This window comes from Cavia porcellus, unplaced genomic scaffold (assembly GCF_034190915.1).
Source record: "Cavia porcellus strain 051 isolate PalLab524CR breed Dunkin Hartley unplaced genomic scaffold, mCavPor4.1 scaffold_31, whole genome shotgun sequence".
Taxonomy (NCBI): Eukaryota; Metazoa; Chordata; class Mammalia; order Rodentia; family Caviidae; genus Cavia; species Cavia porcellus.
In genome coordinates this window covers 2,275,147-2,301,088 of record NW_026947514.1, presented here as the reverse complement: position 1 = coordinate 2,301,088, position 25,942 = coordinate 2,275,147, and the positions used below count along the sequence as shown (strand labels likewise).

The 25,942-nt window shown below is 45.7% G+C and overlaps 1 protein-coding gene and 1 non-coding gene across 15 annotated transcripts in view; one reads left to right on the top strand and one right to left on the bottom strand.

Moving 5' to 3' along the window:
* The window catches only part of Mok (MOK protein kinase), a 28,255-nt gene extending 7,759 nt beyond the window's left edge, over positions 1-20,496 (bottom strand). For 12 of the 14 annotated variants that reach the window (XR_010044888.1, XR_010044889.1, XM_023562072.2 and 9 more), the window contains exons 1-3: positions 20,307-20,496; positions 14,908-15,022; positions 1,555-1,644 (exon numbers count right to left, since the gene is read on the bottom strand). Coding sequence is in view for 10 of the 14 variants with exons in the window: in XM_023562072.2 (XP_023417840.2) it covers positions 1,555-1,644; positions 14,908-15,022; positions 20,307-20,313 (212 nt within the window). In the remaining 4 variants the exon portion in view is untranslated. Of the gene's footprint in view, positions 1-1,554; positions 1,645-14,907; positions 15,023-20,306 lie in introns of those variants that run through there. The other 2 variants (XM_063241150.1, XM_063241151.1) reach the window with 2 other exon arrangements.
* A 5,138-nt stretch (positions 20,497-25,634) lies between these two features.
* Positions 25,635-25,708, top strand: Trnai-aau (transfer RNA isoleucine (anticodon AAU)). Its single transcript has one exon. It is a non-coding gene; the product is annotated as a tRNA-Ile (tRNA).
* The last annotated feature ends 234 nt before the right edge of the window (positions 25,709-25,942 follow it).

Sequence of the window (25,942 nt, the reverse complement as noted above, 5' to 3'; positions counted from 1 at the left end):
ACATTTCCAGTAAATGTACACCACTCCGACACAAAGAGGGGACAATTACAAAACAACAGAGGCTTTTATTTTCAATCAATATTTCAGCTAAAATTAAAATGCTAGAAAGCCCTACATTAAGCAATATTCTAAAAGCCTTTTTATTTTGATTTGCTTCTTTCTTTGAGACAGTATCTCGCTACATAATCCAGGCTGGCCTTGAACCTGTAGCAAGTTTTCTGCTTCAGTCTCCCAGGGGCTGGGCATGTAAAAACAGATGTTTGGGCTGGGGATTTAGCTCAGCAGCATCAGCACCTGCCTTGCAAGCATGAGGTCGTGAATTTGATCCCCGTACCAAAAGAAAAGAGAGAGAGAGAAGTTTGAGCAGCTGAGTGCGGTGCACACTCCTGTAATCCCAGCACTCAGGAGGCTGAGGTAGGAGGATCACTGAGAGTTTAAGGCCAGCCCGAACTGCATAGTCTTGAAAAGGCAAAAAAAAGAAGAGATGTTTGAAAATAGAAAATTAGATAAGGTATGACACTATACAGAATAAATTACTGATTCAAAATTTTAAAGAAAGAAAATACAAAATTAACTACTAGGAGAGAGACAAAAGGAGTCCTGAGCCGACTAAGCCAAACACTACAGGAAACTCACTCTAAGCCAAGGTCTGCCGCTGCTCGGCCCGTTTTCCTTAGCCACGCCCTGCGGCCCCAGCCACACAGAGGCCGCAGCAGGTAGCAGCTCCAGGCCCAGGAGGTGGGGAGCGCAGGGCGGAGCTGCAGGGAGGACCCGACCCCCCCCAGGCCAGGCCTCTCCTCCTCCTCCTCCTCTTTTTTTGCAGTGGAGAATGAACACAGTGACTTTGCACTCATTTGCATCCCAGCCCCTCAGGAAAACTTCTGTGTGTAGAGACAAGCTCTCATTAGGCTTCTCAGGTTGGGCTCCAACTTGTGATCCTCCTGCCTCAGCCTCCCAGAGTGCTGGCCTTTCTTGAGAGGTGTGCAAACCTATTCTACAGTCCCACCAGGGCGGGGAATGCCCTAAAGTGCTGTCCAGTGAGGCAGGCACAGGAGACCGCTGGCCAAGCAGGGTGGGCACACGGCCCAGGCCTGCTCTCTGCAAGCCTGTGATTCACACTGGAGGCCACAGCGGCCCAGATGTGCTACAGGAGCCTAAGCCTGATGACGTCTGCCTCAAGGACACGGGTCAGCTTCAGGAAGGCATTTCCACAGGGACACAAGCACACGTCTGTCCAGACACAGACGGGACAGGGGAGAACACGAAACCCAGTGCAGTGGTACACAGTGGTAAACCCAGCAGCCAGGAGGCCGAGGCAGGAGGATCACTGGCTTCAAAGGCCAGCCGGGGCTGTGTGGTGAATTCAAAGCCAGACTGGACTACATAGGGAGACTCTGTCTTAAAAAACTAACATAAAGGAAATAAAATAAAATGAGAGTTGTTCTCTGAGCTAAAACAATTGTTTAAAATGTCTACCACGTTTTTCCTCAAAATAGGGCTACCCATCACCACCAGACCCTCACACACACAGCCCACATGCCACAGAATACTCACAAGACCACCTCGTGCAGCGTGAGGATGTTGGGGTGTGGGTTCAGGCGCCTCAGGGCTTGGATCTCCCGCAGGTTGTTCACTTGCTCAACACTGGGGCGCAGAGGAAACAGAGCTTGTTGACAAAGCGTCACCCTGGAAACCAGGCTTCCTGGTCACACCCACACCCAGCGCCAGAACTGTAAAACTCATGGGCTCTAGACTGGTTGATTAGGCTTCATTTTTCCCACGGAAACTGAGGTGAATCGCTATCTCCACATTATCTTATAAAAACCAAGGTTTTACTTGCGGCACTGAGGATTGAACCCAGGGCCCTTGTACTGAGCTACATTCCCAGGCTTTTTCTGTATCTCACTAAGTCACTAGTCTGCCTAGGCTCAGCTTGAACCTGAAATGCTCCTGGCTCAGCCTCCTCGAGTACTGAGATGACAGATGTGTATCACCACAAACAGCTAAAATCAAGGTTCTTAGCGACTATGACATACCTTAAAATTTTCCCCACCTTGTATTGTGAAATTATCTTTGGAGTTTATTTCACGTATTGATACACACAGAGACACTAAAATACCTGATTAAACTTAGCAGCAAGGTAAAGGACTAAGCTTACTAATTAGAACACGTTGATCGGTTTCAAGACTCAAGCACCTATCGAAGCCCACCTGGTCTGAGCTAAGCATCTCCGGGTCCCAGCAGCAGGCCAGCTCCTAAGCTTTCTAACACTCCGTTTCCCCAGGGACGGGCGCCCTGAAGACACCGTGCTCTTCCCCAAGCCACTCGCACAACACAGCTGCCCAGCCCCAAGGAGACCCATACAACCACTGGGATACTTGGGGAAGACATTTTTCCTCCAGCAATCAGGATTCAGGATTCTGGGGGTGTTTGTTTTGCTCTGAGCCAGGGTCTCATGCTGTGGCCCAGGCTGGCCTCAAACTCAGTGATCCTCCTGCCTCAGCCTCCTGAGTGCACCAGCCCAGCCGGCAGCAGGGTTCTATTCCTTTAATATGCAGAGTGTTCAGCAATTAGTCGGGGAGTCCAGAGCACAGTCTAGATACTTTACTCCAGTGCATTACTCCAGATTGGTCTGTATTCCTTTCCTCTGAAATTCAAGAGCTTATTCAGCCACCAGAGATGCTGTCTTCGGGAGGCTCCAGCCTGGATGAGTTCCTGCACTGACAGTAGCGAGCTGGAAGTGGCCGGAAGATGTCCTTGCTGCAGCGCGAGCACTGTGACCAAATGCTCACTTCGCTTGGGGGGTGTGTAGGCGAGGGTCTGGGGAGGGAACAGCTGCCATGGGGCAGAAGGGTGTGAAAGGCAGACACATGACCTCAGCCTAGCTCGGGATCATCCTGTGTCCTCTCAGGGTGCACCAGGCAGGACACAGCAGCTGTCAGTCACCTACACCACAAGCCTGGCCATAGCCACCCCCACCATGACCAGGCTGCTGCAACAGGGCCAGCTGGGGACCTACTCAGCTGTCACATTGCTCAAAGTGCCCTGGCCCAGGGCAGGAAGCCGGGATAGGACACCCACAGGGCCACACACAGCACAGTTACCAGAGCCACTCTGACAAAAGTCACATCTACAGAGCCGGAGGAGCAGGCCCTCCACTGTCCTCCTGGGAAGCCTCGGTTCAGTCAGTACTAAACAATCTCAGAAATGGGGAACAGAGAGCTAGTGACAGCCCGGGAACAGAAGCCCATGATGCAGAGACAAGAGGATCCAGGCCACGGTGTCCACAGGTCCAAGCTGGAAGAACAGAGGCGCATCAGAGCTGGCAGGCCTCATCCTGGTCTCTAGCATGGACACCACATGGCCATGCTTCTCTGACAAACATCCGCTCACCTCCGCGAGAAGGGAAGGCGGTCACCAGGCCTGGGACGGCTCCTGCCCACCCCGCACTGGTTCTTCTTCGCCCCAGCCTCTGCTGAGCATGACCACCTGACACACAGACTCCCGACGGCACACTCGTCAGGCAGTGCAGACGCCAGGCATAACGGTCACTCAAGTAATAGTGCGGGATCCAATTCACATCACCTTGGCTTCTCTCTCGCACACCATGAAAAGGTGAGGAACAGCAGAGAAACAGCCACTCTGCAGTCTGGTGTCCAGATGGTGGCGTACAGCAATGCGAGGAGCAGAAAAGGATGGAAGTGGTCCCTAGGACCCAAAGGATCTGAGTTGAGAACTGAAGCCCATGGGGAGAGCGAAGAGAGACCTCAACACAGACGGGGGAGGAGGCAGGCAGTGCTTTCTCCCTGAGCCCTGACTCACTCACTGCACAGGAGAGGTGGCTCGAACCTGCAGAGGCATGGTGACTACTGGAGACCCCAGAGGCCTCCACAGATGAACCCACCAGTGGAACAGAGCAATGAGCACAGCACAATGCAGCGGCTGGTGAGCTGTTCAGATTTCCCCAGGAGAGGATGACTGGCCAGGAGCCATCCTGGAGAGGGGCCAACTGAGCACAGAATCAGAGCAGCTGCAGGCTCCACCTAGCAGCTCCCAGAGTCAGGGTGAGGTGGAACTGAGCTCAAGTCTGCAGCAGGACAATCGGCCGAGCTCCAGCCAGCAGGAGGTACACGGAGTGCTGCAGGCTGAACAAATCCGGCTCCAGCCTCACAGCCAGAGACCCACTGAACTCCAGTGGGGCTAAAGGTGCAGGCCTGCCGGGATTACCCACGGCCTGGCCATAACGCTACGGCTGGCTTGCTGGGGTTAATAGCACAGCTCTGGCTCTGTCACTCTGTCTACTGGTCACAGCACAGACACACATTGAAGCAGACATTTTTCTCTCTTTTCCTGTTTTTGTTCTCTTTTATGTTAACTGTTCTTGTTTTTATGAGTTTGTTGTTGTTTTCTGTTCTGATCATGTTTTTATTTCATCTTTCTCTCTTTCCCTCCTGTATTTTTCACCAGTTTCCCTAAGTTTGCATAATCTTTGTCATCCAGGCTTCCTTCTGTTTCCTCTTCTTCTATCTTTTTCCCCTTAGTCACTACAACATTGTCGCCTCTGAGAATAAAATATGCATATTAAAGGCATAAATCCTACATACAATTTTCTGGTTCACTTTTTATTTTGTTCTATAACCCCAAATTAGCTCCATATAGGTAAAGGTAGCAAGTTAATAGTTACCACAGTTTGCGATTTTCTAAGGCACCTTTCATGCTATTATTATTATTGCTGATTATACCACTTTAGCCAAGGTGACATAATTGCTCCAATCAGTTGCTCTTCCTTATGCCAAAACTGAGATTGCCTAAGGATCATAAAAAATAGTAAAGGCCAGTGTCAAAGAACCAGGGCCTGTGGCAGTAGGCAGCAACTTCTCAACCCAAATAAACTGAAGAAGCAGGGTTTTGTAACAGACTTAAAATTCAAAAGCCAGCTACACCTGGACGTTTGAGAAGTAGTCATTTCCTAAGGGTTCTAAATACTAGCAATAAAACTACTACTAATTATTAGAAAATGAGAAGACACTTAAGCAGGATGCAACCCCAGACTTCTGGCTCACCAAAGGCAAACCCAGGGGGCAGTGAGGTGGTGCAGTTTCAAAGCCATGCTCCGAATGGTAACAGCAGAAGGAACAAAAGAGGACAAAGGAGGCTCTAGAAAAAAAATCAAGAAGTAATTTTTGCTGTTGTTGTCTTTTTGACACAGGGTCTCACTATGCAGTTCAAGCTGGCCTTAAACTCACTTTGTAGCCCAGGCTGCTCTCAAACTTGCAATAATCCTGTCTCAGTTTCCCAATTTCTGGGATTACAGGCATGCCCAAACAAGAAATAATTTCTCAGACAACTACAGAGATGTTGAACATAATGAAAAGCATGGTTTGTGACTCCAAAGCAGATACAGATTAAAATAACAGAGGTGCTTAGGAAAATGATGGAAACCATAAACAGCCAATACAGCAAAGAAATGGAATCCATTAAAGAGATTCAAACAGCCAACCAGGAAATTTAAAATTCCACTGACAGTTCAAGCAGCAGAATGAGCCCATGTGAAGACAGAATATCAGCTATACAAGACAGAACTGCATCTGGTGATCACTGATAGACAGATTTCTTAAAAACAGCAAGGGAAGGGCCGGGGATTTAGCTCAGCGGCGTAAGTACCTGCCTGGCAAGTGTGAGGTCGTGAGTTCGATCCCCGGTACCGCCAAAAAAAAAAAAAAAAAAAACAGCAAGGGAGGGCAAGGGATATAGCTCGGCAGCACAGTGTCCGCCTGCCAAGCATGAGGACTTGAGTTTGAGTCTTGGTACCAAAGAGAAAAAAAAAGACCAAAAAAATACCTTAAAAAAAAATACCAGGCTGGATGTGGTGGCACATGCCTATAATCCCAGTGCTTGGGAAGCTGAGACAGGTTTTCTGTGAGTTCAAGGCCAGCCTGAACTACACAGTAAAACTCCACCTCAAAAAGACAAAAAAAAAGAAAGCAGCAAGGAACCATGAAAAAGTCAATCAAGCAGCTGCTAGATGATGCAGAGATTAAGAACATAAGATTGGGAGCTGGGGATTTAGCTCAGCGGCATAAGCGCCTGCCTTGCAAGCAGGCGGTCCTGAGTTCGATCCCTGGTACCGATAAAAATGAAAAAGACAAAAAAAAAAAAAAGAACATAAGATTGATGGGAACCAATGAAAAAGGAGGAAATAACGCAAATTACATAAAACACACGTTCACATAAATAATGGCAGAAAACTTCCCAAGTAAGTAAAAAGAATTTGACACACAGCTAAGTAAGACATACAGAACTCCATTTAGCCATGATAAAAAAAAAATCTGCACCAATGCATATAATAGTTAAGATTCCACAAAATCGGAGCTGGGGATTTAGCTCAGCAGCATAAGCACCTGCCTTGCAAGCAGGCAGTCGTGAGTTCAATCCCCGGTACCGATAAAAATGAAAAAGACAGGGGCTGGGGATTTAGCTCAGCGGCATAAGCACCTGCCTTGCAAGCAGGCAGTCGTGAGTTCGATCCCTGGTACCGATAAAAACGAAAAAGACAAAAAAAAAAAAAAAATGAAAAAGACAAAAAAATAAAAATAAAAATAAAAAGATTCCACAAAATCAACAGAGGAATAAAATATCAAAAGGTGTTAGAGAAAAGAAACAAATCATCTATAAAGGAAAGTCCATCAAATTATACCAGACTTCTCAACACAAACCCGTTAGTCAAGGAGAGCTTGGAGCAAAAGAAAACAACCTCCAACCCAAATCGATGTATCCCACAAAACTATCTTTCAAAATTCAGGAAGAAATAAGGTACTTCCACAACAAAGAACATCTGAAGAAATCTATCACCACCAAAATAGTACTCTAATATGTTCTGAAGGACATTCCAGAAAGAGGTAACAGGGGCAGGATAGCTCGGAGACACAAGCACCTGCCTGGCAAATGCAAGGCCCTGAGTTCAATCCCCAGTACCAAAAAAGAGAAGAGAAAAGAAGTAGTGGATAGAAAGAGATAACAAGGACTACAGCTTCGTGAATCTCAACAGAATGGATCCACCTACAAGGCAAGCAATGAAACAGAGGTGCAAAGAAATGGAACCAACCACAGGAAAATAATATTACAAAGATAAATCAATACATATCAGTTATGACCATCAATGTAAATGGGTCTCAACTTACCAATCAAAATAAAGAGACTGTTCGATCCCCGGTACCGATAAAGAGGAAAAAGATACACACACACAAAAAAAGAGACTAGCAGAAAGGATCAGGAACCATGGTCCAACAACATGCTGCATACAAGAAACATATTTAATCCAAAAAGAAATGCAAAAAATGAAAAAAGTCAAAGGATGGGAAATTATACTCCATGTTACATGAACCCAGAAAAAAGCAGGGGTAGCTACTCTATTTTTAAATAAAGTAGATTTCAAGCTAAGAACCAATCAAAAGAGACAACGAAGGTCACTACATCCTTTAAAGGGAAGAATCCAATAGGAAGAGATAGCAATCATAAGCATATATGCACTAAATACCCAACTACAAGACAAATACTAATGGACATGAAAAATCAAATAAGCACTAATATAATTGTAATGGTGGACCTCAATAAACTACCGTCACAAAAACACAGATCAACAAGACAAAAAAATCAACACAGAAATATCAGAACTCAACCAAACTTTTGAATAAATGGACCTAGTATGTATCTACAGAGTGCTCCACCCCACACCATCAGAATACACATTCTTCTCAGCTGCACATAGGAGGCTGTCCAAATAGACCACACACTAGCTCACAGAACATGCTTAGTAAATGCAAAAGAACTGAAGTTATCCCATGCATATTAGCAGACCATAGTGCAATGAAATTGGAAATCAATGGAAAAATAAACTGTAAGAACTTCATAACATATGGAAATTAAACAACCCCCTCCTGAATAACCAATGGATCACAGATGAAATTAAAGAAGAAATTAGAAAGTTTCTACAATTAAACAACAATGCCAATACAACATACCAGAACTTATGGCACACAATGAAAGCAGTCCTGTTATAGAGAAATTCATAGCAGTGAATACCCATATCAGAAACACAGAGCGAGCTCAAGTAAACAGCCTAATGCTGAGCCTCAAGCTTCTAGAAAAAGAAGAGAAAGTCAAGCCCAAAGCTTGTACAAGAGAGGAGATTATGAAGATCAGAATCTAAATTAATGCCATGGAGATTAAGACAATAATACAAAGAATTAGTGAATGGAAGAATTAGTGCTTTGAAAGAGTCAATAAAATTAATAAACTGTTAGCTAGCCTTATCCAATAAAGGAAAGAAAAGACTCAAACCCTATTATCCTGCAGAAAGCCAGGAGCTCATCAATAGCGACCTCAGGAACCTGTACAGGACGGAAAACACAGAAGAAACGGACAGATTCCTGGATACATATGAATTACCAAAGCTGAAGCAAGAAGATACACAGATTCTAAATAAACCAATAAGTCAGTGAAACTGAAGAGATAATTAAAAACCTACCAACAAAGAAAAGCCCAGGCCATGATGGATTCACTGCTGAATCCTGTAAGAAATTTAGAGAAGACCTAATGCTGCTACTTCTCAAACTCTTTAATGAAGTTGAAAGGGAAGCAATACTCCCAAATTCACTCCTGCAAGCAAGAATACCGAAACCAGACAAGCACCCAGTGAAAAAAGAGAACTATAGACTAATTGCCTTAATGAACAAAGATGCAAAAATCCTCAAAAAGATACTGGCAAACAGAATTCAGCAAATCATCAAGATTATATACCATGACCAAGTAGGATTCATCCCAGGGATGTAGGGATGGTTCAACACACACAAACAAATGAATGTGATATACCATATTAACATATATGAGGACAAAAACTATATGACCACCTCAATAGATGTGGAAAAAGCTTTTGACAAAGTGCAACATCCATTCATTATAAAAACCCTACAGGAAACTGGAATAGGTGGTCTTGATCTCAATCTGATAAAAGTCATCTATGACAAGCCAACAGCCAATATCATACAAAAGTTGAAAGTTTTTACTGGAACAAAAAAAGGATATCCACTATCACAAACCTATTTCACCAACCTATAGTTCTGGAAACATTAGTCAGAGCAATTAGACAAGAGAAAGAACTAAAAGGAGTAAGAACAGGAAAGGGAGAAGTTAAACTATCATTAGTTGCAGATGACATGATATTCTACATAGACCCCAAAAACTCCACATCAAAAGACTTCTAGATTTAATAATTCAGTAGCATAGTAGGGTACTAAAACACACTTAAAAATCAGTATCGCTCCTGTACACAAATAACAAACTCACTGAGAGAGAAATTAGGGAAACAATACTTTTCACATCAGCACCCCCAAAAATAAAATACATAGGAATCAATCTAATGAAGGAAGTAAAAGACCTTTACATTCAAAACTATAGTATTCTGAAAAAAAATGATTGAATAAGATATCACAAAATGGAAAAGATATCCTTTGTCCTTGGATAAGAAGAACTAATATAGTGAAAATGGCCAAACTTCAAAGCTGTTACACATATTTAGTGCAATCCCATCAAAATACCAATAGTATACCTCACAAAACTAAAACAATACTAAAATTCATTTGGAACCAGATGAGGCCAGAATACCAGAAGCAATTCTAGGCAACAAAGTCAAGAAAAGGGGTACCACAATCCCTGACTTGAAATTATACTACAGCCAGGTGTGATGGCACACACCTGAAATCCCAGCACTCAGGAGGCTGAAGCAGGGGGATTGCTGAAAATTCAAGATCAGCCTGGGTCACAAAGTGAGCTCAAGGCCAGCCTGAACTGCATCAAAAACCCTGTCTCAAAAAGACAAAAAAAAAAAAAAAAATCACATGGTCCTGGCAAAACAGAAAACAGACTCAAGGGTCAATGGAACAGAGTAAAAGATGCAGAGACAACTCTAAGTGCCTGCAGCCAGCGTACATGTGACGAAGTGGCCAGATAACTTCACTGGGGAAAGACAGCTTCTGTAATACACTGTGCTGGGAAAATGGGCTCTCCACATGCTGACGGATGAAATTAGACCCGCATCTCTCACCAGGCACTGAACTAAAACTGAAACGGATCAAAGATCTAAATATTAAAACAGAAACAATCTTCTGGAAGTTAAAATAGGTAAATTTCTTGCAGGTATTAGTGTAGGCAAAGATTTTATGAATAAAACCCCAATTTTACAGGAACTAATACCAAAAGAATCAACAACTGGGATCTTATTAAAAGCTTTTACACAGCAAATGAGACTACCAACAGAGGGAAAAGACAACTCACAGAATGGGAAAAAATTTGGCTAGTTGTTCCTCAGACAAAGGACGAACATACAAAGAAGTGAAACAAATCAGACCCCCTACTGCCAAATTTAAAGACCGAAATGCAGAAATGGCATCTGAAATGAATATACATTTCTCGGATGAAGAAACACAAATAGCAAATAAGTATATGAAAAAATGCTCAACATCACTGGCCATTCAGGAAATGCAAATTAAAATGATGCTGAGATTCCATCTCACTCTAGAAAGAATGGCTGTCATCAAGAACCAACCCATAACAAATGCTAGCCAGGCTGTGGGAAACAAACGAACCTGTCTCCAGTGTTGGCAGGAGTGTGAAGGGCTGTGGACCCGGGTGTGGAGATGTCCCAACAAACTGAAACTAAAGGTTCCATGTGACTCAACAATTTCCCCGCCTGGTATTGCCCCAAAAGATTTAAAAGCATCTACCACAGTGTTATCTGCACACCCATGCTTATAGCAGCACCATTTTTTTTTTGTCTTTTTCCTTTTTATCGGTACCAGGGATTGAACTCATGACTGCCTGCTTTCAAGGCAGGCGATTATGCTGCTGAGCTAAACCCCCAGCCCCAGCAGCACCATTTGTTAACAGCTAAATCTTGGAAACAGCCAAGAGGCCCATCATTAGATGAATGGATAAAATACAGTTTTTTGGGGACTTCCAGGAGAACATGGCGGACAGATAGCAGATACTACGGAGGCTCTCTGAAAGGCTTGGTTCAGAAGTCAGGAATGGTGCGGACTAAGGAGACATAAGCCGGTGGATATATGCTCTGCTGACTCAGGAACGAACTGGGCTGAGAGAAGCCAACTTGGAATGCAGTCCTGGTGCTAAAACAGGAACAGAAAAGCCTCGGTGTGGAGGCTGGACCCCGCACCATTGGAAGCCGCGATTTGGGTTTCCCGCCGCACAGCAACTGCCTCTACAGCGGCTCCGCAAGGAGAGAGACGCACGGAAGCTCTGAGAATGGAAGTCTGCGAATGGAGTCGAAAACAGGACGGGCAGGGAGGCGTACACTGACTTGTGGTGAGGTGAGTGAGAGAAACTGACACTCTACCACAGTTTGACTCCAGTGGAGGACTTTCTGGGCTCAGGCAGTCCTGCGGGAGCAGGGCGCGGTGGCGACTCCAGCCACACATTCCCCTCTCAGACGGGATTGGTGAAAAGTGCCTGGCCTGCGTGAGGCTGCTGGCGGACTCGGTAGGCGGGCCTAACCCAGATCCCAGAGCCTGACGGTGGCCCGGAGGGGTGACTCCCGCGTAGGCTGCCTAGTCCGTAACTCCCTGGTGCGCTGCGGTGGGCGGGAACACCTAGCCAGCGCAATTCGATCAGGCTGTGGCTGACAGGCAGGGAAGCTGGGCCTCCTATGTAAGCTTGCGTATATAAGGAACAGAGAATATGGGAAAAGGCAGCAACAAGAAAGGCTCCTCGGCCCCCAATTCTGAGAAACAGGCAATAGCGGACACCGCACCAATAGACATAAAGCGCCATATAGAGAGCCTCATAGACCAATTCAGGAATGAAGTTATCAACGACCTGAAGCTAGAAGTATGCAGAATAGTTAGAGAAATGCTAAGCACCACCCAGGAAAAAACAGATGGTGGAATGGAAGAACAGAAAAAGAGGGGAGAATTGTTTGATGGAGAAAACAGAGAAAGCATAGAGTACGTGAAGCAGGTTCAAAGGGACTACCAAGAAACTAAGAAGTCTATCCAAGACTGCCATAACAGCTTGAAAGAAACTAAGGACAGACTATCTGAACTGGAGGGCAGACTTGTAATATGGGAGAATGAAATGAAAAACTTCTTAAAAATAACAAAGAAACAAACAGCAATAATACAAAGACAAGAAGATGATAAGAGGAGCCATAACTTAAGGATTAAGAACATAAAAGAAGAAGTAGGGACACAAACAAGTGAACTACAAAAGCTACTCACAGAAATAATCCAGGAGAATTTTCCTAATTTAGCAAAAGGTAAAGATACTCAGATGTATGAGGCATACAGGACCCCAGCTACCTACAACCCAAACAGAGCAACACCCAGGCATATAATAATAAAAATTCCAGAAATTCAATACAAGAACAGAATATTAAAAGCTGTCAGAGACAAGAAACAGACCACTTACAAGGGAATACCCATCAGAATTACAGCAGATTTCTCTGCACAAACCATCAAATCACGAAGAGTGGGGGGGGGGAAATAATTCAAGCTTTGAAAGATAATAATCTCCAGCCAAGATTGAGATATCCTGCACAACTGTCCCTGGAAATTGATGGAAAAACAAGGTGCTTCCAGGATAAAGAGGAACTGGGGGAATTTGCAACCACCAATTCAACTCTACAGAAAGTATTTCAGGATATTCTAAAAAAAGAAAAATACAAAGAACCCAGAAATAGTGGCGGGGAGGCCACAATGAATGGAGCAGAGAACAAAATGAAGAAGACAAACTGACAGCTACTGACAGAAAAAGAGCTCAACAGAAATGAGACAGAGAAGATTGGATGATAGGAACAGCTATTTTGGAGAAAATGACATCTTAATAGGTAATACTGATTTAGTATCATCTTGTTTTGAAGTCTCATCTAGCTTTTGTTCTTCTGCCTCCAATGGTCTAAATAGGTTGTATCTTATTGGATTTTATTATGTACGATAGTATAAGCAAAAACCTTTTAAAGACAAGGAGATTATACAGAAAACATTGTTCATTTTCTGTTAGTCGATTCTAAATACTCTGTAATGCTGTCATTCTCTTAAATGGTTTTACATTGTTTTGATATACTTAATGCTACAGTATACGAAGTTGTACTCAAGGACTTCAAGGAAAGAGTCAATACGGTAACTACTTTTGGGTCGGAATTATCTGGTGGTGAAACACTATTCTGCTTAAATGGTTATGTTTTGATCTGCGCTGTTTTGCTGTTATGCCCTCTTTTATCTCAATCTCCACTCCGTTATTTACTTTTTTATTTTTATCCGTTTAATTAAAGGGAAAAAATAGTAGGATATATTATAGTAACCCACTTTGACTTTCTATTATCTCGATTTGAAGCCCTGTATTACTCTCACCATCTTGTTTTTGACTGATGTTCCCCTATTCTGTTTTGCTGGATAGTATCAGGTTCGAAAGTTTAGGCATCAGCTGTGAAGATAATGAGATTCATTATAACGCCCATTCTCGTTGACTTTTATCTACTTTTGAAGACCTACAATGTCTCCAATGGTTTGATTTTGTCGGTTTTGTTCTTTACTGTTTTGTTCAATTGTATTATAACTAATGATATAGGCAATTCTATTAGAGATAGCGGGAGGCATTATGGTAACCATTGTTGGTCACCTTGTATTATGTCTTTACATTATCTATTATGTCCACCCTTTGGACTTGACCGATTCTGTTCTGTTATGTCACATCTGGTTTTACTCTCTTCCAAAAAAGCAATAAGAACCGTGGGAGCAATGAAACCCAAAATGTGTAATAGTCATGGTACAAAAGAGAGGAAAAGAAAGTGCTCTAAACTATATAACTGCATGTATATTTAAGTGTATAAGATAGAAAATGATATCACAGAGTTTTATTGGATCATTGAACAGAACTGTTTGCAGTATCATTGTTGGAATGTCCACTCTACAAGCTTTAATTTTGTGACTTGAACAATTATTTCTAAGATGGCAATATGTAATCCATTAACTAGTGATTTCCTACTGTTCATTTTTTTTCTGTAAATCTATATAACTTGTACCCTTTCACTGTTTTTTTTTCTTTTCTCCTTAAATAAAATTTTAAAAAATAGTTTTTTATACAGTGGAGTACCACTCTGCTACAAAGAAGGATATGCTTGAGACGTTTCTAACTAAATGGATGCACCTTGAGAACACACTTTTAAGTGAAACAAATTGGGCACACATGTATAAACGCCACAGTTTCTCTTGTGTAAGAAATGAAAAGCACAAGCAAGGACCAAGATAGATGTTAGATACTGAGAAACAGGAGGAAAATATTCAAATGGCAAGGGGAATGGAAGAAAGGGAAAAGTAAAAAAAGGCTAGAAAGAAAAAAGTGGAAACAAAGTTTTGCAAAGAAGGAGAGGAAGAAGGGTTGAAGAGAGGCAGAGGAATTGAGAAAAAAAGAAGAATCAAGATATATCATGTACAAGTACCAGCTCCCTATGATGAATGTGATTATTATATGTATCCAAAGTGCATCAATAAACCAGGCGTGGCAGTGCACTCCTGTAATCTCAGCACTGGAGAGGCTAAGGCAAGAGGATCCTTGTGAGTTCGAGACCAGCCTGAGCTACAAAGTGAGCTCAAGGCCAGCCTGACTGGCATAGCAAGACCTTGTCTCAAAAAGACAAAATATACATATACTTTATAAAGTACAAAACAACCTCAGAATGTAACAGGAGCCCACAGTGCTTGCAGCCAGGGAAATCTGATCAAGTGCCACACAGAATTCAACCAGTGCGATTTGCCACACTCACACACACACACACACACACACACACACACCCTGCTGCCATGCGGTGGCTGGCTGCGCCTCCCCCCCACCGCCCACCTGTCGAAGTGCTGCTTCATCTGTTTACACGCATAGAAGCCCCCGTCTCGCAGGCTCTGCATCTTCAGGACTTCCGAAAATGTCCCCTCTCCTATCTTGCCAATTGCTTTATAATCTGGAAGAAAAAGCAGTTAGAAAATAAACTTCCCCTGTGTACATGGGGAACGTTCACTGCCCAGAGCGCACCTGCTACATGCCAGATGCCTGCCAGTGCACTGAGCATGGGCCTGGGCCTGGACAGGCGACTAGTTGCCTCCTGTGGCCCCTGAGCTGTGTTCCCAACTCATCCCCAGGCCTGCAGGACCCCTGCTCATCTGCTGTACTTTCATGCTCTCAAAAAGCCAATGGAGGGGACTGGATGTAAACACACACAAATCTTTGCATTCGCAGCAGGAGAGATGCAGGAGATTTTAATGTTCTTTGATGTTCTTTTCTACATCGCTCAATTTCATAATTAATGTAGGTTAGCTTAAATGTAAAGGTGGGCACTTCAGGAATAAGACATGGGCAGCCTTGTTGGTGAGGTGCCAACGGTGGCAGGCCAGCAGCTGAGGAAGCAGAGCAGATGGCGCTCCCAGGATGACGAGCCCAGGGCTGCAGGGCGCAGTTGCCCAAGAACCTGGACTCACCAGGAGACAGATCTCACACAAGAGACTCCAGTCTGCATTTCATCACACATCAGACAGGCTGGCCTGCTTGGAAGAAAAGTCGGCCAGCCTCGACCCTGCCCTGGCGAAGCGCAAACTCGGCTCGGGGCACGGTGGCAGCAAGTGGGGCTGCCGCCCATGCTGGCTGGGGTGCGCTTAACTGCTTCCCGTGCAGTGCCAGAAGTCAGGACATCTGGGAAGTGACACAAGGGTGACAGGGACAGGACAAGAAAAGTGATCCCCTGAGAAGAGTCCCTGCTGTCATGCAGGACCTGGTCCCTCGCCAGGTGTGAAAGAGATGCGCAGAGTGCACAGAATCCTGCCACAAGCTCCCAGGGCTCGGACAGACCTGAGACAGGAGATGCCGTACGGGCCACATGGGCAGGAGGAGTCATGAGCCCATGGAGGCTTGCTAAGCTCGCTGAGCATCCGTGCAGGCTGAGGGTGCCAGGTGGCCGGTGGATCTGGAGCCTTGTTTAACCTGAGGATGGAGCTCAGGTTCCTGCAACCTTCCTGCAACCCCAACAGTAGGCAGGTTCAAGTGCAGGCATGGTCACAGGCAGCTGCCTGTGAAGCCCCGAATCAGGCAGCGGGAGGAAGGGGGGACTGCTGAGCGTACCTGGGGTCTACCTGCAAGAGCAGCTGCCTTTCTACCTCACACTCTGTGGGATGAAACAGCTCAGGCCCCATAAATGTGTGGGGACCCTCAACAAGGAGTGGGGACCCTCAACTGGGAATGGGGTATCCAATGCAATACTTGGCAGAGGGAGCAAAATGGGGACCCGAACTACCAAACATTGTGCAAACACAAAGAACACTATTATTCTAAAATGTGTAAAACTCAAAATTTAAATCACGCCTATTAGTCCAGTAGCCAGTGCTGGGGACACAGCCCCTGACACACTTGCTGGGCTCCTCAGGGTCTGATACACAGGCCCAGCAAACCCGGTGTGTGGCACAACCATGCTCAGGGAGGGTGTTTGTGTGTGTCTGTATCCGGAGGTACACGGTAATCCATGCACATGTGCTGCATAGAGGCCCACGGCTGATCATCTAAGAAATATTAATCAGAACGGACTTGCTATGAGTAGGGGCAGGGTCCAGAGACCAACTCCAGACCTACTGATTTGAAATCTCTCACAAAGCCAGTTTTGCTTTTAATTTGGTTTTAAGAGAAATTTGGTTTGCTACTTATATAAAAAGAAGGTGAGATGCACAGTGGGAAGGAGAAGATGGAAAAAGATTATCTGACATTACATGCCACTTTGATGCTATGACAATACTGACATTTAAAAGATTCAAAGGACACAGGATCCTGCCCCAAGCTGCAGGGGATGGTGGCTCACACTTAGGAAGCTGAGGCAGGAATGCTGTCGGTTCAAAGCTAGCCTTGAACAAAGTGAGACCTTGTCGAAAAAAAGAGACAGACATAGAAAACAGAGACCAAGACCTCAAACTTCAGTATAATTACAACAGATAATTTTTTTTCTTTTTCTCTTTTTTATCGGTACCAGGGATCACACTCATGACCGCCTGCTTGCAAGGCAGGTGCTTATGCCGCTGAGCTAAATCCCCAGCTACAATAGATAATTTTATAAAAATCTCTGTGATATGATAACAAACTGTCACTGCATTGAATATGTGCAGATTTTCTTTTTTATGTTTAAATAGTCCATTAAACAGTTCAGAAAGGACAGGGATATAGCTCAGCAGCATAGCACCTGCCTGCAAGTGTGAGGTCCTGCGTTTGATTCCCAGTACCTAAAAAAAAAAAAAAGTGCAGAAAGAAAAAAAAATCAGTAGTTAAACTATGTTAGATAGCTAAGAATAGAACCGATAGTTTTTGGTTTTTGCAACAGGGTCTCACCATATAGATCTAAAAATAAAAAGAGTATAAAAGATTTTAAAAGCCAGGGAGAAAAGGAGAAAGTAATCTTCTATAGAATGATCAAGGCATCCCTAAATACATAGGCACTGTCTAGAAAACATGTAACCAAGTAAATCCAAAAATCCTGAAATAAAGATCAAAACAGTAATCTAACACTCCAAGCCCCACTCTCTCACACCCCAAGCTATGGGTCTAATTACTCCATTGCTGTCTTCCTGTTCCTTCTACTTCCACAATTCTGCCTCTGTGACTTCTTGTTCTGAAATGCTCTGTCTTGTTAGCGATTTGTAAAAAATTTAATTAACTGAGGGGCTGGGGATTTAGCTCAGCGGCATAAGCGCCTGTCTTGCAAGCAGGTGGTCATGAGTTCGATCCCTGGTACCAATAAAAAGGAAAAAGAGAAAAAAAAAATTTAATTAACTGTCAGCATTTAAGCCAGAGGAGTAAAAGGTTACACTAGTTCTGAGTTTTAAGGTAGAAAGAAGACAGGCGAAATCAAGACGTCATCATTAAGTCAAGAAAATTACCAAAACAATTTTCTAAAAGAACATGTCAAAGCTGAGCATGGTGGCACACATCTGTAATTCCAGCACTCAGGAGGCTGAGGCAGCAGGATTGCCAACCTGGGCTACATAGTGAGTTCAAGGCCAGCCTAAATTGCATAATGAGACCCTGTCTAAAAAAAAAAAAAAAAAAAAAAAAGAAAGAAAGAAAGAAAGAAAGAAAAATAAACATGTTTAACAGGGCATGGAGGCACACATCTTTAATCCCTGCACTTGGGAGGCTGAGGCAGGTGGATCATTGAGTTTGAGACCCCCCTGGGCTACAAAGTGAGCTCAAGAATAGCCTGAACTGCATAATGAGACCTTGTCTCAAAAAGACAAAAAAATACTAAATAATATCTGGTATCTCAAACATCATAAAAGTGTGAACAATATAAATCATAAAATACAAGTTATATATACATATTTCTATAGTATACCTACAGGTGATGCTAACAGTACCTTGGAAAGGTGGAGGCAGATACACATTTACACATGAACAGTTACATACAGAGACACACACTTTGAGAAACTGCCAAGAGTGGTTGTCTCTAAAGAATGGAGCATGAAGGGTCCCAAAGGCATGATGCATAGATCCACACAATGATCAATCACACTTTACCCAAACTGTGATGCAGTGATGGCAGGTACATTGTAAAGAGACACTGGCAGGGACACATCACCCGATATATTCCTTATGAAACACATAAACTAAAACTAATCAGCTGGGTGTGGTGGTGCACAGCTGTAATACTAGCACTCGGAGGCTGAGGCCAGAGGGTCACCTTGAGTTTGAACCCAGCCTAGATTACATAGTGAGACCCTGTCTCAGAGAACCAAAAACCAAACGACAAAACAAAACTCTAATTATAAGGAAATAATCAGATGAATATAAATTGGAAGAGACACTCTGTAAAATACCTGACCTGGATTCTTTAACATTATTGTTTCACATTACAGGAGATCAAAAAATGCTTTGTTTTGGTCTTTTGAAACAGGGTCTCTTGCTATGCAGTTCAAATTGGTCTTGAGGTCACTCTATAATCCACAGTGATCTCAAATTTGCATCAGTTCTCCTGTCTCAGTCTCCAAAGTGCTGAGATAAAAATAAATAGGCCAACAGGGGCCAGGGATTTAGCTCAGTGGCTCAAGCATGTGTCTCGTAAGCTGGAGGTGGTGAGTTTGATCCCTGGTACCAAAAAAAAAAAAAAAAAAAAAAAAAAAAAAAATTTCAAGGTCAGCTTCAACAAATCAGTAGTAAGACTCTCTCAAAAAATTAAAAATTAAATAGATGTAGCTCAGTAGTACAGCATCTTTGGGTTTGGTCCCCACTAGAAAAAAAAATGACAAAATAATGCATGAAATTGAAGGATTTATAAACATTCAATGTACTCTTCCTGCAACTCTACACATGTGAAAATTTTCAAAGTAACTATCTGGAATAAAGGGACCCAGTACAAAATGTGTAACAGTGCAAAGCTTTGACCAGATCTTGTATTCCAACCCCAGCATTATGTATGTTAATGAAAAAGATAAACATTTAAACACACCCAACAGGAGAAAATAAAAATGTATGTAAAGGGTAAATGAGATAAATTATTTTAAATATGTTATGCAATTTATAGCATAAGCGAATGACAATTAGGAGACAAGGTGAGTTTAGCATCACATCTCTACTGAATATAACCTTTTCTGAGCCAAGGCGGCCGGGATTTTTCCGCACCTCTGGCTAACAAACATAAATGACAACTGTCTGTCTAGCAACGGAAAACCTAACGGACCCCGCTAGCTAGTGCACTTCGGTCGTCAAAACCCTAAACCCAACAGTAGGTGAAATGTGTTTCCGTTCCTTTGACAACCTCAATTCCCAACTGTCAGTAACTTCTTAATTTCCTAAAAGGTTGCCTCAAAAGTTCCTATAAAACCACGACTGCTTGATCCAAAAAAATAGCAAAAAGCGCACGGCCAGGCAAAGAGGCTCCCGGCGAGCGCTCAGCACGCACTGCTGAGAGTTCAAGGAAAGAACTTTAGTCGATGCAACGTTAAAAAAAAGAAAAGAAAAAAGTCGGGGGGGTTAGCTCAGCGGCTCCAGCGCTTGCCAGGTAAGCGCGAGGTGAGTTCAATCTCTGGTACCAAAAATAAATAAAAAGTAAAAAAGAAAACTCACAACTCCCAATCTCCCGCGTCTGGACGCCGCACCCAAGGTGCCCGAGCCCCGTGCCCGCGCCCCAACCGCAACGCAGCCCCCGCCCGGGTCCCGTCCCGGCCGCCCGCTCCGCCCCGCAGGCCCCGCCGGCGTGGTCCTTCCTTGCCCCCACTCACTCTTCATCCTGGCACGGGCGTGGACGCACCCGCTCGCCCACTGTGGACGCAGAGAAAGGGCAGCAGGGAGGCGCCTGGCCTCCCGCGTCCCTCAGGCTGCTCCCCGTTAGGACTTCAGCGGCCGCGCCTCAGGACCGGCATCAGACGCCTGCCGCCATATTGTATTCTTGTCACCCTAGCAACCGTCAGGCCCCGCCCACCGGGGGGGATGCCAACCCACGCGTGCGCACATATCCTGCCTGTGCCTACCTCCGAGTGTGGTGCAGTCGGCTTCTTCTACAAGGTTGCTAAGCAACCTTGGGCTGCTTTGACTCTAAATACAGTTTCGGGCCTTCCAGAGTAGGCGACCTTGGCCTGACTCACTTTCCCAGTCATCCTGGGAATTTGGCTATTTGGAGCCCAAGTAAGTGTGAACAATAGCCTTGAGCTCTGACTGGCTCGCGAGTTGTCACACTCATTGACTCCTGTCCCTTGTCTCATCCTGCAGTTGAGCACTACCAGTTTGCTACGTAGTGGTGACTGGCCACTAAATGTTTAAGCGTTTTTTTCAATCAGCAAACATTTATGTTGGCTCAAACACTGTTGAAGACACTGGGGATACAAAGAAAGAGAGTCCACACGATTCCTGGCCTCTTGAGGCTTTCTTTTCTTTCCTTTTGTCTTGTTTTCTTGAGACAGGGCCTCATTGCGTAGTTCAGGCTGGCCTCGGCAGAGACGTACTTTCTAGCATACACTTGAAAGAATGCGGAATGAACTACTGTGCATGCCAAAGTGAGCCTTCAGACCCTGGCAGTGAACGAAGTAAACGACCATTCATTTGGTTTCCTTACATCTTGGTGAGATCGGATGTCCCTCCTTTTTCATTTTGTTTTTTGAGGGTGAAACAGTTAAACGTGTTTACTGCAGAAGGAGAAGTAGGAGGAGAAAGAAGGAAGGAAGAAAGGGAGGGAGGGAGGAAGGAATAAAGGAGAAAAGAGATGTGTGAAATGTGAAATAATTCTCTCAAGTTCTTTATCTCAGAGGCAGGCTGAGGTACTGGGTCTTGGGGGTTCAGGAGAACGGAGGCCACGTGTAGAACTGACGATTGCTGGTTCCCAAAATATGTGCAGCGTGAACTAGCAGTGGTGGGTCCCTGAGCCGAGCCAATGCTAATGCGGCACCCCAGGCCATGTTACAGGAACTCCTGCATGCATAGTAGGCATAGAAGGGCATGGAGCTCTCTACAGCACAGTCTAGAAGGGCCAGTATCAAGGACCTGGCCAAGATCCCCAATCTCCCAAAGTGTACAGAGAAGGCTTAAATAAATGAGAACTGGTATGATTTTAGGGCTCTAAGGAGATCAAAACCCTATAGCAGAATTTGACACTCAGGGGACTGAGACAAAGAACTTCTCCGGGCCACCCATATTTACTAGGTTTTCAAATAAAAGCAGGGATCCTGAGAAAAGCGTGGGAACTGAGTAGGACCTTGGGAGTCACGTCAAAGACTGCTCCAAGTAGTAAGTCATGCTGATTTAGGAGAACTGTCATCTCCAGGTTGACATCTATGGCAGGACCGGGACAGCAGGAGTGAGATGCCAGCAACTACACTATCTACCTGGGGTTGGAGCCAGATGCCCTCAGCTGTGGCTTTATCTTGCCCTTGAGGTATCTCTAGCTGCACAGGTCTCAGCCAGGGCTTGAGATATAGCTCAGCATCACAGCACCTGCCTGGCAAGTGAGAGGTCACGAGTCTGAATCCAAGTACACACACACAAAAAGAACATGGCTTCTCATTCGCTGACTTCAGCACAGGGAGGCACTTGTGCCCTGTTATGTGTAAAATGTTACATTTATATACCCCCCACCTCTGAGGGGGTAGGATGTGGGGAGCCACTCCAACTGCTTCAAAGCTCAGAGGATAAGATACCATCAACACAAAAGCGACACAGTGTGACTTGGCCCAGGTGGCCAGGTCCTGGGCCACTAGGCCATGACACAAAGTTGGGTTATGCAAATAGTCCTGGGGCAACATCTGGAAAATCCATTCCCTGCCCTCCCAGGTGAAGGCAAATTGGCTTCTGCATGGGCCACACTGAAGGGCTCTCTGCAGGACGCATCACCCTTGCTTTTTGCAATTTCTTTCTTTCTTTCTTTTTTTTTTTTTTGTCTTTTTCCTTTTTATTGGTACCAGGGATCGAACTCACGACTGCCTGCTTTCAAGGCAGGTGCTTATGCCACTGAGCTAAACTCCCAGCCCCTGCTTTTTGCAATTTCAAGACAGTCTGTCTGTCTGTCTTTTGCTTCACGACCTCAGGCAGTCGCTGCTGCTTCACACAATTCAAGTGGCTGGGAGAGGAGAGTCAGCGGTACAAGCTATGGATTCCCTCGGACTACAGTTTCTTTTTTTCTTTTTTTTAATTTTTATTTTTTTGTCTGTTTCGTTTTTTATTGGTACCAGGGATCGAACTCACGACCGCACACTTGCAAGGCAGGTACTTATGCCACTGAGCTAAATCCCCAGCCCCCGGACTACAGTTTTTACTCTGAGAATTCACAACTGGAATTCTCCCTGCGCGGTGTGGAGCCCAGCAGCAGTCAGTGTGTCCACTCCCAGCATGAATTCAGCAACCAGGGAACCATGAGCATTGTACAGGCGTAGGCCAGGCACCCAGCACCCAAATTCACCTGGGCTGTTGGAGACCACCACAAAGTGGCTCTGGGCAGGATTTAAAATGAATTCACTGACTTTCTGTGTTCATCTGTGAGTCAGTCCTAGGCCTCAGTCCCTTGCCTGGTGATGGGCGCTGACTCACAGTCAGTGAACCTCCATGAATCATGTCCCGGCTTCTGCTGGCCCAGAAGGGAGGACCCAGCACCTAGGAAACGCTAGACAGAGTTTCCTTCCCATCCTCAGGTCCTGCCTGGCCAGCACTGTGGAATCTCTGCCCCTACAACTGCCACAGAACACATTTCTGGTTGGCTTGTTTGTTTTTAGTACTGAGAATTGAACCTCACTGAGCTACATCCTCAGCACCTTTGTGTATTTATTAATTTGCATTTTGAAACAGAGCCTAGCTAAATGGTTCAGGTTGGGTTGAACTTCCAATCCTCCTGCCTCAGCTTCCTAAGTATCTGGTTTATAGGCCCACTGATTTGTGATTCTTACCACTAACTCTGATAGTGTGGAAATGTGTGTTTTCTTAACCTAAAAAATGAACATTAGCACGTTTGTAGGAGGTGCTGAGCCAGTTAGGCTGAGTCAGGGGAGGGCCTGAGCCCAGAAAGTGGAGGCTAGTTAATTTCTCTACTTGGAGGCTGAAACAGAAGGATCAAAAGTTTCGGTCCAGCCTGGGCAACATAATGACCTAGCAAGATCTTACCTCAAAAACAAAAAAAGGGCTGGGGGTGTAGGTCAGTGAAAAGGCCCTGGCTTCAATTCCCAGTACAAAAAATTAAAAATTAAAATACAGGGCTGGGGATTTAGCTCAGCAGCATAGGCACCTGCCTTGCAACAGGAGGTCGTGAGTTCGATCCCTGGTACCGGAAAAAAATAAAATAAAATAAAATAAAATTAAATTAAAATACATTAGGAAGATGGGCCTAGCAAAGGACCGCGCGGCTGTCCAGGATTGCGGGCGACCTCTGGCGTCCACGCTTAGTCACTGCGCCTCGCCTAGCGCCTGAATCTGGATTAGAGCGGGCACCTTTGCAGCTGGCACAATCACAGCGCTGAGTACGGTCCTGAGTGAGGGGAGGCTACAGACCGGTACCCGTGCTGGGCTCCTCCTCGGGCAGAGACCACTGTCAACAAATAAGGGGGCGGGCGGGAAAGGTGAGGTAAGGGGCGCAGAGACTTGGAGGAGCCAAGGATGGACCCGGGGTGTTGGGCGCAGCAGGTCCTTTAACTCCCGCCTCCCTCTGGGGCTGGAGCTGGACCCAGCCCTGTACTGTTTCAGTCTGAGTCTGGCCCAAACAGCGCACCGGCTGCTTACACTCAGAAATGCTTTGAGCCAGTCATGGCTCCCAGTTCTCTGGGAGGCTGAGGCAGACACATCTGCAATTCCAGCACAGAATGGGCAATTTAGCAGACACTGTCTCAAAACAAAAGGGCTTCACTGTGTGAAATCCAATCCAATTTTAGGTGGGCTGCCTGACTGTTCATTTGCCAAACCCGATCAGTTTATTAGGCACAAGTTAGAAGGCATGGAAGCAGGGGTGTTGAGGGTTAGGAACAATCCTATCTCACTTGGTGAAATGTGAGCCAGCTGGATGTGCTGGTCCGGGACTGTAATCCTAGCACGTGGGAGGCTGAAGCAGGAGGATCTCAAATTCTGAGCCCAAAGACAGACCCTGTCTCAAACTTTAACAACATTAACTTTTAATCACTGAGATGCGAGCCGGCTGGGCCTGGGCTCAAAGCCCCAGCTGTGCAGGAGGCTGAGCAACAGCACTGCTGGAGCCCAGGAGTTCAAGGCCAGACAGCGAGGCAACAGACAGCAAGGTCCCTGCCTGAAACAAAGTGTGGGATGATTTTCGGACTCCTGTATCACCCATTTGACTCTGGTTTATTGAGCACGCGCTGTGCCCATCCGTTAGCTCTGGGCATTAGGCTGTGAACAGCTTTTAGTAGGGAGGACTTTACTGCCTCAGCCTTGTTGTTTACTGGATTCAGCCTTGTTGGGGACACAGGCGAAGGCAGCTGGCTTCCAGAAGCCTCCCAGCACGGCAGAGGGACACTCCGCACAGCGCCTTTATTTATTTATTTATTTATTTGAGAGAGTCTCAAACTCGCGGCTGGAATCCTCCTGCCTCAGCCTCCTAAGTGCTGGTTTTTCAGGCCCTGGCAAGTGGAGAGGAAAGAGAACAAAGAGGAGCAGCTGTGTGCGGTCCAGGCACTGAAGCCCGCACCAGGAGGATCCAGCCATTCCTCCCCTCCGGGTGTGCTCAGGGCGAACGGAGGCTCAAGGGCAGAGCGCAGGGTGGGGGCGCGCTGGCGCACACCAGTCATCCCAGCAGCTGAGAGGCTGAGGCAACAGGGTGACCGCGAGGTCCAGGCCAGGCTGGCTACATAATGGGCTTCGAGGCCAGCCTGGACTACATAACGAGACTGCTCAAAAATCTAACAAAAAGGAACGCGAGCAGGATGAGCCGGGCCGCCCCTAACAGCCTGCGGACCCGCAAGACCTCCGGCCAGCTCCAGGCGGACGCCGATCGCCCCGGCGACAGCGCCGGAGCCCCGGCCCGCGCCTCCCCTACCCGGCCTCGCGCCTGCGCCGCCCGGAGCGAAGCCGGAGGACTGCGGGCGGTGGAGCAGCTCACAGGCGATCCCGCAGCCAGGACTCCTAGTGGCCGGTTAGCTCAGTTGGTTAGAGCGTGGTGCTAATAACGCCAAGGTCGCGGGTTCGATCCCCGTACGGGCCAGGGTGTTTTTTTTTTTTCTTTTATTCATTTCCCAACTGTTTAAAAAGTACTGCATTTCGATCCCACAAGCGGCGTGTGGAAAAACATCTCCGCTGCACTCGGCTGGGAAGTCGCTCCAGGCGCCCGATGAGGACCACGGGGAGGGGCTGTCTGTGCCCACGTCCATTTCCGGGCCTCTTCGGTCGCACAGGCAGCCTCCAGCCTGGCAGGAGGTGCCGCACAACCGAGGCAGTC